Source organism: Bufo bufo, chromosome 3 (genome assembly GCF_905171765.1).
Source record: "Bufo bufo chromosome 3, aBufBuf1.1, whole genome shotgun sequence".
Lineage (NCBI taxonomy): Eukaryota > Metazoa > Chordata > Amphibia > Anura > Bufonidae > Bufo > Bufo bufo.
This window is the reverse complement of record NC_053391.1, coordinates 696,548,333-696,561,488: the sequence shown is the minus strand read 5'-3', so window position 1 is coordinate 696,561,488 and position 13,156 is coordinate 696,548,333. Positions and strand designations below refer to the sequence as shown.

Here is a 13,156-nt window from a genome sequence, read left to right as displayed (position 1 = left end):
TGACATCGCTGAGCTCTCCGCTCTCCTGTCAGTACATTAGACAGTTATATATATATATATACAGACAGTCAGTGCAGATCTGAGAGAGAGCAGTGACATCGCTGAGCTCTCCGCTCTCCTGTCAGTACATTAGACAGTTATATATATACAGACAGACAGTGCAGATCTGAGAGAGAGCAGTGACATCGCTGAGCTCTCCGCTCTCCTGTCAGTACATTAGACAGTTATATATATACAGACAGTCAGTGCAGATCTGAGAGAGAGCAGTGACATCGCTGAGCTCTCTGCTCTCCTGTCAGTACATTAGACAGTTATATATATATACAGACAGTCAGTGCAGATCTGAGAGAGAGCAGTGACATCGCTGAGCTCTCCTGTCAGTACATTAGACAGTTATATATATATACAGACAGTCAGTGCAGATCTGAGAGAGAGCAGTGACATCGCTGAGCTCTCCGCTCTCCTGTCAGTACATTAGACAGTTATATATATATATACAGACAGTCAGTGCAGATCTGAGAGAGAGCAGTGACATCGCTGAGCTCTCCGCTCTCCTGTCAGTACATTAGACAGTTATATATATATACAGACAGTCAGTGCAGATCTGAGAGAGAGCAGTGACATCGCTGAGCTCTCTGCTCTCCTGTCAGTACATTAGACAGTTATATATATATACAGACAGTCAGTGCAGATCTGAGAGAGAGCAGTGACATCGCTGAGCTCTCCGCTCTCCTGTCAGTACATTAGACAGTTATATATATACAGACAGTCAGTGCAGATCTGAGAGAGAGCAGTGACATCGCTGAGCTCTCCGCTCTCCTGTCAGTACATTAGACAGTTATATATATACAGACAGTCAGTGCAGATCTGAGAGAGAGCAGTGACATCGCTGAGCTCTCCGCTCTCCTGTCAGTACATTAGACAGTTATATATATACAGACAGTCAGTGCAGATCTGAGAGAGAGCAGTGACATCGCTGAGCTCTCTGCTCTCCTGTCAGTACATTAGACAGTTATATATATATACAGACAGACAGTGCAGATCTGAGAGAGAGCAGTGACATCGCTGAGGTCTCTGCTCTCCTGTCAGTACATTAGACAGTTATATATATACAGACAGTCAGTGCAGATCTGAGAGAGAGCAGTGACATCGCTGAGCTCTCCGCTCTCCTGTCAGTACATTAGACAGTTATATATATACAGACAGTCAGTGCAGATCTGAGAGAGAGTAGTGACATCGCTGAGCTCTCCGCTCTCCTGTCAGTACATTAGACAGTTATATATATATACAGACAGTCAGTGCAGATCTGAGAGAGAGCAGTGACATCGCTGAGCTCTCCTGTCAGTACATTAGACAGTTATATATATATATAGACAGTCAGTGCAGATCTGAGAGAGAGCAGTGACATCGCTGAGCTCTCCGCTCTCCTGTCAGTACATTAGACAGTTATATATATATACAGACAGTCAGTGCAGATCTGAGAGAGAGCAGTGACATCGCTGAGCTCTCTGCTCTCCTGTCAGTACATTAGACAGTTATATATATATATACAGTCAGTGCAGATCTGAGAGAGAGCAGTGACATCGCTGAGCTCTCCGCTCTCCTGTCAGTACATTAGACAGTTATATATATATACAGACAGTCAGTGCAGATCTGAGAGAGAGCAGTGACATCGCTGAGCTCTCTGCTCTCCTGTCAGTACATTAGACAGTTATATATATATATACAGACAGTCAGTGCAGATCTGAGAGAGAGCAGTGACATCGCTGAGCTCTCCGCTCCCCTGTCAGTACATTAGACAGTTATATATATATACAGACAGTCAGTGCAGATCTGAGAGAGAGCAGTGACATCGCTGAGCTCTCCGCTCTCCTGTCAGTACATTAGACAGTTATATATATACAGACAGACAGTGCAGATCTGAGAGAGAGCAGTGACATCGCTGAGCTCTCCGCTCTCCTGTCAGTACATTAGACAGTTATATATATATACAGACAGTCAGTGCAGATCTGAGAGAGAGCAGTGACATCGCTGAGCTCTCTGCTCTCCTGTCAGTACATTAGACAGTTATATATATATATATACAGACAGTCAGTGCAGATCTGAGAGAGAGCAGTGACATCGCTGAGCTCTCCGCTCTCCTGTCAGTACATTAGACAGTTATATATATACAGACAGTCAGTGCAGATCTGAGAGAGAGCAGTGACATCGCTGAGCTCTCCGCTCTCCTGTCAGTACATTAGACAGTTATATATATATACAGACAGTCAGTGCAGATCTGAGAGAGAGCAGTGACATCGCTGAGCTCTCTGCTCTCCTGTCAGTACATTAGACAGTTATATATATATATATACAGACAGTCAGTGCAGATCTGAGAGAGAGCAGTGACATCGCTGAGCTCTCTGCTCTCCTGTCAGTACATTAGACAGTTATATATATATATATACAGACAGTCAGTGCAGATCTGAGAGAGAGCAGTGACATCGCTGAGCTCTCCTGTCAGTACATTAGACAGTTATATATATATATAGACAGTCAGTGCAGATCTGAGAGAGAGCAGTGACATCGCTGAGCTCTCCGCTCTCCTGTCAGTACATTAGACAGTTATATATATATACAGACAGTCAGTGCAGATCTGAGAGAGAGCAGTGACATCGCTGAGCTCTCTGCTCTCCTGTCAGTACATTAGACAGTTATATATATATACAGACAGTCAGTGCAGATCTGAGAGAGAGCAGTGACATCGCTGAGCTCTCTGCTCTCCTGTCAGTACATTAGACAGTTATATATATATATATACAGACAGTCAGTGCAGATCTGAGAGAGAGCAGTGACATCGCTGAGCTCTCCGCTCTCCTGTCAGTACATTAGACAGTTATATATATACAGACAGACAGTGCAGATCTGAGAGAGAGCAGTGACATCGCTGAGCTCTCCGCTCTCCTGTCAGTACATTAGACAGTTATATATATATACAGACAGTCAGTGCAGATCTGAGAGAGAGCAGTGACATCGCTGAGCTCTCTGCTCTCCTGTCAGTACATTAGACAGTTATATATATATATATACAGACAGTCAGTGCAGATCTGAGAGAGAGCAGTGACATCGCTGAGCTCTCCGCTCTCCTGTCAGTACATTAGACAGTTATATATATACAGACAGTCAGTGCAGATCTGAGAGAGCAGTGACATCGCTGAGCTCTCCGCTCTCCTGTCAGTACATTAGACAGTTATATATATACAGACATAGTATATACTGGAGCGCTCTATCTGTATATAAAGCTATTGTAATGTTCTGCCGTGCCGACCATTTTCTCCTATCTCAGTAAACTTCTAGCAGCTTGAAAAATGTAGCTATAGTGACCGACGCCTGTATTACGCGCATATTACATTGCTGATTTGACAAATATTCTACCAAATATTCACAAAATATCGCGAATTCGAATATTGCCCTTGCGGCTCATCACTACTGGCTATCAGGCTGCGGCCCCATCTGCCTTCCCTCCTTCTCCTCTGACTTTAGGAGTTTCTCCTTAAACAGGCCGCTTTTTGTCTCTCCGAGTCCAGTTCTTCTTTCCTCCAACTCTCCAATCTCAGCTTGAAGCTGCTTTATTTGGCTCTGCGGCCCCTGCTTCTACATCTTGGGGGCCACTTCGGCACAAGCCCTCAAGCCGCGCAGCTCCTCCCGGAGCCTCCTCAGGGTCTTCATATTCACAGCGGTGGCTCATGACCCAGGAGCCGTAGGTGGAAATGGACTCCCGGGCCCTCAGTATCCCCCAGCTTTCCAACTTAAGATCTGCTTCACCTCCGGAAGGGCCACTCTCACCTGAGCTAGCATTCAGGGCGTCCTTAGTGGATCCAGCCTTTTGGCTCTTCCTACTGTCCACAGACTCAGGGGAGACAGAAGCCACATTACTGCGACTCCTGCCAGATCTTCTTACCCCTGAGTCCTCCATACAGGCCAAACGCTGGCTCCTCCTGTTCCCTGATGGCCTGCTGCTGGGAACAGGAGCCTGGGGCTTGCTTCCCTTCCTCATGCCTGAGAACCTGGGGAGGAGAGAGCCGGCCTCAGGTGGATAGATTTTTTTTCTCCTTCAGGAGCACCAGCACACACAGCCACAGGCGACCGCACCCACAGGTAATAGCAGCTCAGGAACAGCTGGTCCAGAGCTGCACTCACTATTCTGCTGGTGCAGTCACTGTGTACATACATTACTTATCCTGTACTGATCCTGAGTTACATCCTGTATTATACTCCAGAGCTGCACTCACTATTCTGCTGGTGCAGTCACTGTGTACATACATTACTTATCCTGTACTGATCCTGAGTTACATCCTGTATTATACTCCAGAGCTGCACTCACTATTCTGCTGGTGCAGTCACTGTGTACATACATTACTTATCCTGTACTGATCCTGAGGTACATCCTGTATTATACTCCAGAGCTGCACTCACTATTCTGCTGGTGCAGTCACTGTGTACATACATTACTTATCCTGTACTGATCCTGAGTTACATCCTGTATTATACCCCAGAGCTGCACTCACTATTCTGCTGGTGCAGTCACTGTGTACATGCATTACTTATCCTGTACTGATCCTGAGGTACATCCTGTATTATACTCCAGAGCTGTACTCACTATTCTGCTGGTGCAGTCACTATGTACATACATTACTTATCCTGTACTGATCCTGAGTTACATCCTGTATTATACTCCAGAGCTGCACTCACTATTCTGCTGGTGCAGTCACTGTGTACATACATTACTTTTCTTGTACTGATCCTGAGTTACATCCTGTATTATACTCCAGAGCTGTACTCACTATTCTGCTGGTGCAGTCACTGTGTACATACATTACATTACTTATCCTGTACTGATCCTGAGTTATATCCTGTATTATACTCCAGAGCTGCACTCACTATTCTGCTGGTGCAGTCACTATGTACATACATTATTTATCCTGTACTGATCCTGAGTTACATCCTGTATTATACTCCAGAGCTGCACTCACTATTCTGCTGGTGCAGTCACTATGTACATACATTATTTATCCTGTACTGATCCTGAGTTACATCCTGTATTATACTCCAGAGCTGCACTCACTATTCTGCTGGTGCAGTCACTATGTACATACATTATTTATCCTGTACTGATCCTGAGTTACATCCTGTATTATACTCCACAGCTGCACTCACTATTCTGCTGGTGCAGTCACTGTGTACATACATTACTTATCCTGTACTGATCCTGAGTTACATCCTGTATTATACTCCAGAGCTGCATTCACTATTCTGCTGGTGCAGTCACTGTCTACATACATTACTTATCCTGTACTGATCCTGAGTTACATCCTGTATTATACTCCAGAGCTGCATTCACTATTCTGCTGGTGCAGTCACTGTCTACATACATTACTTATCCTGTACTGATCCTGAGTTACATCCTGTATTATACTCCAGAGCTGCACTCACTATTCTGCTGGTGCAGTCACTGTGTACATACATTACTTATCCTGTACTGATCCTGAGTTACATCCTGTATTATACTCCAGAGCTGCACTCACTATTCTGCTGGTGCAGTCACTGTGTACATACATTACTTATCCTGTACTGATCCTGAGTTACATCCTGTATTATACTCCAGAGCTGCACTCACTATTCTGCTGGTGCAGTCACTGTGTACATACATTACTTATCCTGTACTGATCCTGAGGTACATCCTGTATTATACTCCAGAGCTGCACTCACTATTCTGCTGGTGCAGTCACTGTGTACATGCATTACTTATCCTGTACTGATCCTGAGGTACATCCTGTATTATACTCCAGAGCTGTACTCACTATTCTGCTGGTGCAGTCACTATGTACATACATTACTTATCCTGTACTGATCCTGAGTTACATCCTGTATTATACTCCAGAGCTGCACTCACTATTCTGCTGGTGCAGTCACTGTGTACATACATTACTTTTCTTGTACTGATCCTGAGTTACATCCTGTATTATACTCCAGAGCTGTACTCACTATTCTGCTGGTGCAGTCACTGTGTACATACATTACATTACTTATCCTGTACTGATCCTGAGTTATATCCTGTATTATACTCCAGAGCTGCACTCACTATTCTGCTGGTGCAGTCACTATGTACATACATTATTTATCCTGTACTGATCCTGAGTTACATCCTGTATTATACTCCAGAGCTGCACTCACTATTCTGCTGGTGCAGTCACTATGTACATACATTATTTATCCTGTACTGATCCTGAGTTACATCCTGTATTATACTCCAGAGCTGCACTCACTATTCTGCTGGTGCAGTCACTATGTACATACATTATTTATCCTGTACTGATCCTGAGTTACATCCTGTATTATACTCCACAGCTGCACTCACTATTCTGCTGGTGCAGTCACTGTGTACATACATTACTTATCCTGTACTGATCCTGAGTTACATCCTGTATTATACTCCAGAGCTGCATTCACTATTCTGCTGGTGCAGTCACTGTCTACATACATTACTTATCCTGTACTGATCCTGAGTTACATCCTGTATTATACTCCAGAGCTGCATTCACTATTCTGCTGGTGCAGTCACTGTCTACATACATTACTTATCCTGTACTGATCCTGAGTTACATCCTGTATTATACTCCAGAGCTGCACTCACTATTCTGCTGGTGCAGTCACTGTGTACATACATTACTTATCCTGTACTGATCCTGAGTTACATCCTGTATTATACTCCAGAGCTGCACTCACTATTCTGCTGGTGCAGTCACTGTGTACATACATTACTTATCCTGTACTGATCCTGAGTTACATCCTGTATTATACTCCAGAGCTGCACTCACTATTCTGCTGGTGCAGTCACTATGTACATATATTTAGTGTTGGGCGAGCATGCTCCGTCGAACACCATTTTGACTCGAGTCTCCTCCCCGGGCCACCAGCAGACCCTCGCCCCTAATGTTTTAGATGGACAGATCAGCAGGCCCTTTCTCCTAATGTTTTTGAGGGTCACCAGCAGGCAATCAATCATAATTTTTCAAGGCTGTGTATGATGCCCTCCTTTATGTGTAACAAAGGGTGTATTGTAGTGCCGGTTCCTTGTAATTTTTAACAGCCCTATTACTTAGTGCATAGGCTTTATGAGTGTAGAAGTCCCACTACCTGAACAATTGTACCACAACTACAGGCTGTATTGGAGTGCCTCTTCCTTGTAATTTTTGGCAGCACTTGCACTTTATATACAAGTAAATATACAGGAAAGAATGTTTCCTAACAATTTTTCCTCTAAAATCGATTTTATCTTTGGTTTTGTGCTCTATTATTGTCAGTCTGTAAAAGTGGCGTACTACTCAGACAACATCGTTCCCAGCAGCGACCTGGGAGTCCAAGATGCCTCCAGACATCCTCCCCATGCTGTTCTAGAACCATTTCAGTGGTATTTCCATAAATTTCTGACCTTTTCCTGTGAACCAGACGCCCTCCCCTCTTTAGAGCAGGGGCTGCCTGGTTAAATGCTCGGGTTCTCCCATTGACTTCCATTGTGCTCGGGTGCTCTGTAGAGCACCTCAGCATCCCGATGTGTTCTACTCGAGCACCCGAGCACTTTGGTGCTCGATCAACACTACATACATTACTTATCCTGTACTGATCCTGAGTTACATCCTGTATTATACTCCAGAGCTGCACTCACTATTCTGCTGTTGTCAGGCAAGATCCGTCCCTGGTAACAGAGACTCAGAAGACGGCTGAACGGAAGTGGGGGCATGTCAGAGTAAGCTGAGATCCTGAGCCTCATAAAAGTACTGCTTCTAAACATCAAAGGAGCCTCCTGCCTTTCTGTAAGTGTTATTTATCCCTCCTTTTTTGTTCTGTGAGCCTCAGAACTGAAAAGAAACATAGCAGTAAGGAAGGCAAAGGATGTCACAGGAGTACAGTGCTGGCAGAAGGGAGACACCCCCTGCTTCTGAGTGAAAGGCATCTCACTGTGCAGCTGAAACAGGAAATAATATGGCTGAAAAATAATTAGGGAAGCCCAAACATAACTGTTCCTTCACAGTTATGATTGTACAAAGAAGCACAGCCATTATGCAAACTTTTTTAAAAACTCAGTTACACTTTGAGTACTCCTCCTAACAATGTTTCTGGACCAGATATATCCCAGGATTTAGCATGAACCTGTGTAAGCTAACATATAGAGAACAGATATCTTTTCATGTCATTTTTAGGTTTAGGTGAAAACCGCGCCATCTGGATTACGAGGACACGAGCTCGCAGCACAAAATGTCCCTTCTTGTCTCATCAACACAGACTTGCAGACTTAAAACAGGAGTATATTCACTCCGAAACGCGTTGTCACCTACAGTACAGACCAAAAGTTTGGACACACCTTCTCATTCAAAGAGTTTTCTTTATTTTCATGACTATGAAAATTGTAGATTCACACTGAAGGCATCAAAACTATGAATTAACACATGTGGAATTATATACATAACAAACAAGTGTGAAACAACTGAAAATATGTCATATTCTAGGTTCTTCAAAGTAGCCACCTTTTGCTTTGATTACTGCTTTGCACACTCTTGGCATTCTCTGGATGAGCTTCCAGAGGTAGTCCCCTGAAATGGTTTTCACTTCACAGGTGTGCCCTGTCAGGTTTAATAAGTGGGATTTCTTGCCTTATAAATGGGGTTGGGACCATCAGTGGCGTTGAGGAGAAGTCAGGTGGATACACAGCTGATAGTCCTACTGAATAGACTGTTAGAATTTGTATTATGGCAAGAAAAAAGCAGCTAAGTAAAGAAAAACGAGTGGCCATCATTACTTTAAGAAATGAAGGTCAGTCAGCCGAAAAATTGTGAAAACTTTGAAAGTAAGGGCTATTTGACCATGAAGGAGAGTGATGGGGTGCTGCGCCAGATGACCTGGCCTCCACAGTCACCGGACCTGAACCCAATCGAGATGGTTTGGGGTGAGCTGGACCGCAGAGTGAAGGCAAAAGGGCCAACAAGTGCTAAGCATCTCTGGGAACTCCTTCAAGACTGTTGGAAGACCATTTCAGGGGACTACCTCTTGAAGCTCATCAAGAGAATGCCAAGAGTGTGCAAAGCAGTAATCAAAGCAAAAGGTGGCTACTTTGAAGAACCTAGAATATGACATATTTTCAGTTGTTTCACACTTGTTTGTTATGTATATAATTCCACATGTGTTAATTCATAGTTTTGATGCCTTCATGATGAAAATAAAGAAAACTCTTTGAATGAGAAGGTGTGTCCAAACTTTTGGTCTGTACTGTACATCTCAATAAAAAGGAATTATCTTCAATACATTGAGCTCTAGTTTTTGCGCCAATAACTATCAAACCTTACGGACTTTTAGAGTCCATATCTTTCTATTGTCCATTTTTAGGTTGTGTCCCTGTAAGTGACGTCATTGTTACCCATAATTTATTGTGTTTTTTATTAGTTCAATAAATATATATCGTTGTATAGACGTTTACAAGGAGACATCACAAGTTTATGGTTATACAGAGGGAATGTACTTCACATCCTATTAACCTTCTACGCCTGGACCAGTTAAATCAGTTCATTTGCAAACCTCCTGACTTGGGGCTTTTGGCCCTACCTCGACCTGGCCACTGTGCCACCCAGGAAGAGTCAAACTTTCTGCAGGTTTATTTAACACTCTGGCTATGCTGTGACTAAGTCGATTTTTGGCTGTTACTTTCAATGATCACAGTTGATCAAGATTTTTGGGCATGATTGAGCCCTGGTGGTGTCCGGCTATGCCGGATACGGTAATTCCTGTAGTCTGCTCCTCTTGCTGGAATAGATTACTGGATTTACCAGTAATGAGAACCTAGTTTATTAGCCATTTGAGGATAACTGTAGGCCTGCTCAATAAAGTCTGTTTTGTCTCTTATTATCAGCTACTTTAGACTAGGGAGGGAGCCGCTCCTCTTTTAACGCCCCTGTACTTTAATAGGATAGAACTGATATCAGCTGCTCCTCTTATAATGCCCCTCTACTGTAATAAGTGCCAGATATCAGCTGCTCCTCTTATAACACCCCTATACTATAATAAGATGTGACTGATATCAGCAACTCCTTATATAATGCTGCTGTACTGTAATATGTATACTACGATATGATATTACTGCCTAAATCCATATTCACATTGGACTCACAGTCTTATATTACACATTAGGGGTAATTTTATAGGAAACTTATGGAGGAAACATTGGGAGAACATACAAGCTACATGCAATTGTTAGACCAACTCTGATGACCCCCATCTCATCCCCATTCATAGTCGTTAGTGGGTTCCACAATTTTGTCGTCCAGTAGTTTTTCCTGTACATTATATAAAGAATCTAGACAGTCACATGTCCTCTCCAGCCTCGGAATTGTCCCCAACTTGATCTAGGTCATCAGCGAGCGACACATCTTGGTACGGGGGGCAGTCATCATCTGGGAGAATGTTCTTAAAACTATCTTGATGAACGGTGACTTCTGAAGAATCCTTCCCGGAACTCACTGACTCTTGGTCGTAATTCTGGAAACTGTTCTTAACTTTCATTATGTAGCGGCTCAGCACATTTTCATTTTCTTTTGGAGTGATGTTCGCTCCGGTGTCCGCCAAGGAGCGTCTAAGATGCTTCACTTCTGACTGGAGACGGATGACATTCTTATTTAGCTCTGTGATACGGTTCCCTAGATCTGCAAAGAGAAAAGACATCACTATAGACAGCCTCAGGATGATACAGAGTTACGCTGCATGAGAATCTCCTTCTGCTGGATCCTGTACTCTATCCAGTAGTCCACAATAGAGACTCTACAGATAACCATTAAAGCACCACTGAGAGAACTACCCAAATGTGGAGCAAGAAAACCTCCTAGATAAAACAAGAACAGACATTGACAAGTCCAGTCATTTTTATGGGATGGGAGTCTTGATCAGGAGTCTGCAGAAACTGGGGCATAGGAAACTCTAAAGAAACCTCACCTGGACTGATGTAGTTTATCTTATGGAGAAAGCACAGAGCTGACAAAAGGTTTGTCAAGAATGCTGTTGTTAGAGTCGAAGAAGGACTCATTGGGTGCTCCAGTCTGGAAGAACGTCAGAGAGTACAGACCTTCGAGAACTCGCAAAAGGAACTGGTGATCAAGCAGTATCAGCCTACTGGTTCCAGAAGAGCAGACCCAAGACTGTTGGAGTTTGAGAGCCCAATATGCAGTGCATTCATAAAGTTTGCAGACCCTTTCACTTTTTATCACATTATGTTATGTTTCAGCCATGTGCTAAAATAGAAAAAAAATCTAGTTTTCCCCCCATCAATCTGCACTCAATCCCCCATAATGAGAAAGTGAAAAGAGAATTTTAGAAATGTAAGGAAAAAGTAAAATTTTGCATGGACATAAGTATTCACACTCATTGCTCTGACACTTGACATTTAGCTCTGGGGCCTCCTATTTCTTGATCATCTTTGAGATGTTTCTACACCTTGATTGGAGTCACCTGTGGTAAATTCAGTTGATTGGACATTCTTTGGAAAGACAAAAACATTTGTGCACTGAAAGTTCCCAAGAGCGCAGTGGCACATAATTCTTAAATGGAAGAAGTTTGGAACAACCAGGACTTTTTCCTAGTGCTGGCTGCCCCACCAAACTAAGTAATGGGGGGAGAAGGATTTTGGTAAGAGAGGTGACCAAGAACCTAAGGGTCACTCTGGCTAAGAGTCACTCCAAGCGTTATATGTGGAGGAAACAGGCACTGCTAATCACCTGCCCAATATCATCATCATTACAGTGAAGCATGGTGGTGACAGCATCATGCTGTAGGGGGCAGGGAGACTGGTCATGTTTGAGAGAAAGCTGAAAGAAGCAAAGCACAGAGATATTTTTAATAAAAACCTGATCCAGAGCACTCTCGACCTCAGACTGAGCCGAAGGTTCACCTTCCAACAAGACAACACAGGAGTGGCTTAGGGACAACTCTGTCCTTGAGTGGCCCAACCAGAGCCCTGAACCCAATGGAACATCTCCAGAGAGACCTGAAATTGGCAGTCCACGAATGACCCCCATACAACCTGACAGAGCTTAAGAGGATCAGCAGGGAAGAATGGCAGAAAATCCCCAAATCCAGGTATGCAAACCTTGTGGCATTAACCCAAGAAGACTGGAGGCTGGAATCACTGCCAAAGGGACTTCAACTAAGTCCTGGATAAAAAGGCCAAAGACTTATGTCAATGTGAGATTTTAGTTTTTCCTTTTCAATAAGTTTGCAAAGATTTCTACCATTCTGTTCTCCCTTTCTCATTATGGCGGATTGAGTGCAGAATGATGGAACTTATACCACAAGGATCAAGATATCAAAATGTGAAAGGATCTGAAGACTGTACAAATGTACTGTATTACCCAAAGGCCAATTTGCAACCCAACCTAGGACTAAATAGCAGAGACAAAGCAAAACATCCCATGCTGGCAGAGGCCAGCTGGTACTAATGATAATTTGAGTTGACTAAAAGTAAACGAGATTTGAGAGGCTACAAGGATTTCTCTTCATAACATCTTCAAGTATTCCCACTAGAAGGATGTTATGTCAGTGCTCATTCCGATTTGTGAGCTCTCATGAAAAAAAACATTCACTGGGATTGCATTTCCTTTGAGCTTCTTTGAATATTGAACTGAGGAGGAATAGTCTTCCTTATTTTTGTTTCTCATCAATAGGTATATGTAGGAAATCCATACGAGTGACTGATGTGTTGATCCAGAAGAAGCAAAGATAAAACCTTTATGAGATCAGTATCAACTCAAGCCTATCTTATTTTTACAAGACAAATACAGGAATCAGAAGAAATTTGATACAGATAATGATATAACAAAGGTCTCAGCACAATATACAACATGTATGGCTGATGGATAATACTCTGTTACCTTTACGCTTGGCTTCTTCAAATTCCCTTCTAGCTGTATCGATGTATCTCTGGATCAGAGCCTTGATCACCTGCAGACGATACGAAGTACGACTCTCGCCAAACAACTCTCCACCGACTCCCCTATTGGACTGTACCAAGATAGAAACAATGTAGGGGATGAAATGTTAAAAAGTAAATGATGTAACAATCGAGCACAGTAATGGAGGA

The 13,156-nt window shown here is 43.2% G+C and overlaps 1 protein-coding gene across 1 annotated transcript in view; it reads right to left on the bottom strand.

The window, feature by feature from the left end:
• Positions 1–9,754: 9,754 nt before the first annotated feature.
• The window catches only part of LOC120996602 (short transient receptor potential channel 2-like), a 72,607-nt gene continuing 69,205 nt past the window's right edge, over positions 9,755–13,156 (bottom strand). The window contains exons 12-13 of the mRNA XM_040426628.1: positions 12,948–13,077; positions 9,755–10,730 (exon numbers count right to left, since the gene is read on the bottom strand). Of these exons, the coding sequence (XP_040282562.1) occupies positions 10,393–10,730; positions 12,948–13,077 (468 nt within the window). The 3' untranslated portion in view covers positions 9,755–10,392. The remainder of the gene's footprint in view (positions 10,731–12,947; positions 13,078–13,156) is intronic.